The 3,160-nt window shown below is 42.4% G+C and overlaps 1 protein-coding gene across 1 annotated transcript in view; it reads right to left on the reverse strand.

Annotated features, from left to right (window-relative positions):
- Window positions 1-2,899, reverse strand: part of LOC112066897 (protein PIP-1) — a 5,547-nt gene extending 2,648 nt beyond the window's left edge. Inside the window, exon 1 of the mRNA XM_024131193.1 lies at window positions 2,836-2,899. Within this exon, the coding sequence (XP_023986961.1) occupies window positions 2,836-2,899 (64 nt within the window). The remainder of the gene's footprint in view (window positions 1-2,835) is intronic.
- Window positions 2,900-3,160: the final 261 nt, after the last annotated feature.

Genomic DNA, 3,160 nt, shown 5'->3' on the forward strand with positions numbered 1-3,160 from the left:
CCCCCGTTGCGGAGCACAGGCTCCGGACGCGCAGGCTCAGCGGCCATGGCTCACGGGCCCAGCCGCTCCGCGGCATGTGGGATCTTCCCGGACCCGGGGCACGAACCTGTGTCCCTGCATCGGCAGGCGGACTCTCAACCACTGCGCCACCAGGGAAGCCCATCAGCTTATATCTTATTTGGACAGGACAGTTTAGGCCATTGTAAGAACTTGGATTTTATTCAAAGTTGGAGGAAGCCATCAGAGGTTTTTCAATAGAGAATGACATTAACTGATTTATGTTTTGCAGTTTCACTCTGGCAGCTGTGCAGACAATAGATTTTAAAGAAAGAGAGAGTAACAGAGGGCTAGGAAAGATAGTGGAAACTGGAAGGAAGCCACAAGTCAACCGAATCCGTGCAAAATGTGAGAAATTGAAGGTCACGTATAAATGAAATATTTATGTGGGAAACAAGGGCTGGGAAACCTACAGCAGAACAAATAGAAGGTCATTTCAATGTGCTTGCCACGGCCTCATCATTTTTGTGTAGTTTAAATCTGAAACTACATTTTTTTACTTACTCATACATTTTTATCTTGCAATAAAGCGTTTCGCCTGGAACGAGCTTTGAAAAGTGCACACTCAGTAGAAAACTGAGCACTCAATTCCTCTTCCTCTAAACTTAATGATGACTGTATAACTTGAACAGCCTGTCTGTCAATATTTACCATCGCCCCTGGGCCTGTGCTGTCCCTGATCCCATGAAAACCTCCTAAAGATACAAATCTGCTTAAGAATTTCAGTGGCTCTTTTGAAAGTTAGTAGTTATTTGAAGAAGACTGTGCCCTAGGATGATTTCACTTGTGCAGCTGCAACAGAGGCCTCAGGTATCACTGACTGAAGCAGGTGTAATTCCCATCTCCCTCCCCGTAGCCCTCAGCCTTCACCTCCACATGCATGTGACTGCAACACTTGTGACTCTGACAGGGGGCTGTAGGACACACTCGCTGTGCACACAGGGCAGCTGTAACAGTGGAGAGCAGATGCCCCTGGGAGCATCCCTCTCCCAAGAACAGATGGGGAATCGGTGGATGAATACTCCAACTTTCTCACCCATGAGTTAGATCCTTTACACCGTCCTCCAGAATTTCCAGCAGGATGGATTCCATTTGCCCACCGTGGTGTCCAGCTTATTAACTTCATTGCATATTCTGTCTTACTTCCCCACGCCCCTCCTGGTATTTCCTGGGATCACCTTCCAGACAAATGATTTTTACTCCTATCAGCTTCAGGGGGAAGCACAAGCCAGGATGATGGATTTTCATTTAGATCAAATGTGTGTTCTTCTAAATTAATTTTTTATATTTTTTTATTCTGAGTCTTCTTGTGCTTTTACAAAACAAACAAAACATTGACTATTAACAGGCTGATTCCGTTTGCTGAAGAAGGACATTGGAAACAAATGATGCCTGTTAATGCCAATGATCATTCCAGTTTTCAATCAATCATGGAATCAAATAAAAGCTATGAAAGTATATTCTGTAGAAGGTGAAACACCTGACTTTTTGTGAATGCTATAATAAATTTAATTTAAAAGTCCACATAGAACATAAAATCATTTCTTTTTACTGTGAAAGAATAAATACAAATGCTGGTAGAATATAATATTGCAGCAAAAAAAAAAAAAAAAAAGTTTTTACTTAATTGAGACCCCAGAGAACAAAAAATGCCCTTATAGTTGGTTTTGATGCACACATAATTCTGAATTGTGTCCTGTGTCCAAACCAGATAGTATATGAATATAAATAAATATATATGTAAATACTTTATATATTTTAATGTTATATATTATAAATGTTAAAATATATTATATATAACACATAGAATATGTTATATTATGAATTATATATATGAAAAAATATATTTTATATATTATATATGTATGTGCACATACACACCCACAGGTAAAATAACTGAACTGTAAAAGTTTTGTGATGTGGAATAAAAAATAGTCTTTAGCAAAATTTCTCCCTGCTCCCTGTCATCAAGCAGATCTGAAAATGGTTTAGCTTCTAAGGAACTACATTGTGATTCAATCTAAGTGTGCTACAACAGTAATGAACATTTTGTAAAAGGTCTTGCAATATCGGTTGCATTTTGGTCAGGTAGTAGATTTTCTGTCTCCAATTTTTGGTGTTTCACAGCTGGCAACCTTGAAGTCTCTCCCCTGTGCCCCACATCTGGGCCTCAGGAGCTCCCTCCTTTACCACTGGTGGGAGTTTCAAACCACACAAGCCCCTACCTGAATGCAGGAACCCTTGCCCTGTCTGTCCCCCTCACCACCATAGAAATTTGAGTCTCCTTTCTCTGCTCCCTCAAGCCATCTTAAGACACCTGGCAGTAAGCCCTGCTCTCCCGAGAAAGCCTCATTAGGTAAGTAATAAACCTTTTCATATTCTGCTGGTGCATATGTGACATCATCAGTCTTGACATGTGATCCAAGTTTGGGTGAGGGTCCATCCTGTTTCTACAGTATAACCCCAACAGTTTGAAATCTTAAAGTAGTCAACAAATGGAGTACCCAAGTATTTCAGCTTTCAAAAACGTTTAACCAGTTGAAGTTATGAAAAACAGACTTTCAAGCAAAAAGATATTGAAATGTATTCCTACAAAAGCAGAATGCCCCAGATTAAATTGTAAAATGTATATGGTCGTCTTATCTGTTGGACGTTCTAATGTCAAGGCAAGCAGACAAAGAGTCAAAGAGAGAGGCAGTGCCTGGAAACATAACCTGCCACTCACCCAGGTTCTCCTCAGTCCCCATTGCCCTCCTACATGCTCCCCAGAGGGCTCACCTTGCAAGAATCCCAGCAGTGAGGACAGGACCACCAGCAGCAGCAGCAGGAGGCATTTACCCATCTCTGGATTTGGTCCCAGCCCCAAAGATTTACAGAAGGCAGGACAGAACCACAGGCCTCGAGAGCCTCTGAGATACGGCTTTATAATTCCAGGCTGGGAGGAGCAGCCAATGGCAGCCCAGGCAAAGGGCTGTACTTCCCCAGACAAAGAGCAAACAGGGTCCCTGAAGGAACTGGGGCCCTGCATTCCTTTCAGCGTCATTGGCCCTGCTCACCTCCACTGGCCCTACTGAGGGAGCCAAGTTATGTAAGAAGAGCTGGC

Source organism: Physeter macrocephalus, chromosome 16 (assembly GCF_002837175.3).
Source record: "Physeter macrocephalus isolate SW-GA chromosome 16, ASM283717v5, whole genome shotgun sequence".
NCBI lineage: Eukaryota > Metazoa > Chordata > Mammalia > Artiodactyla > Physeteridae > Physeter > Physeter macrocephalus.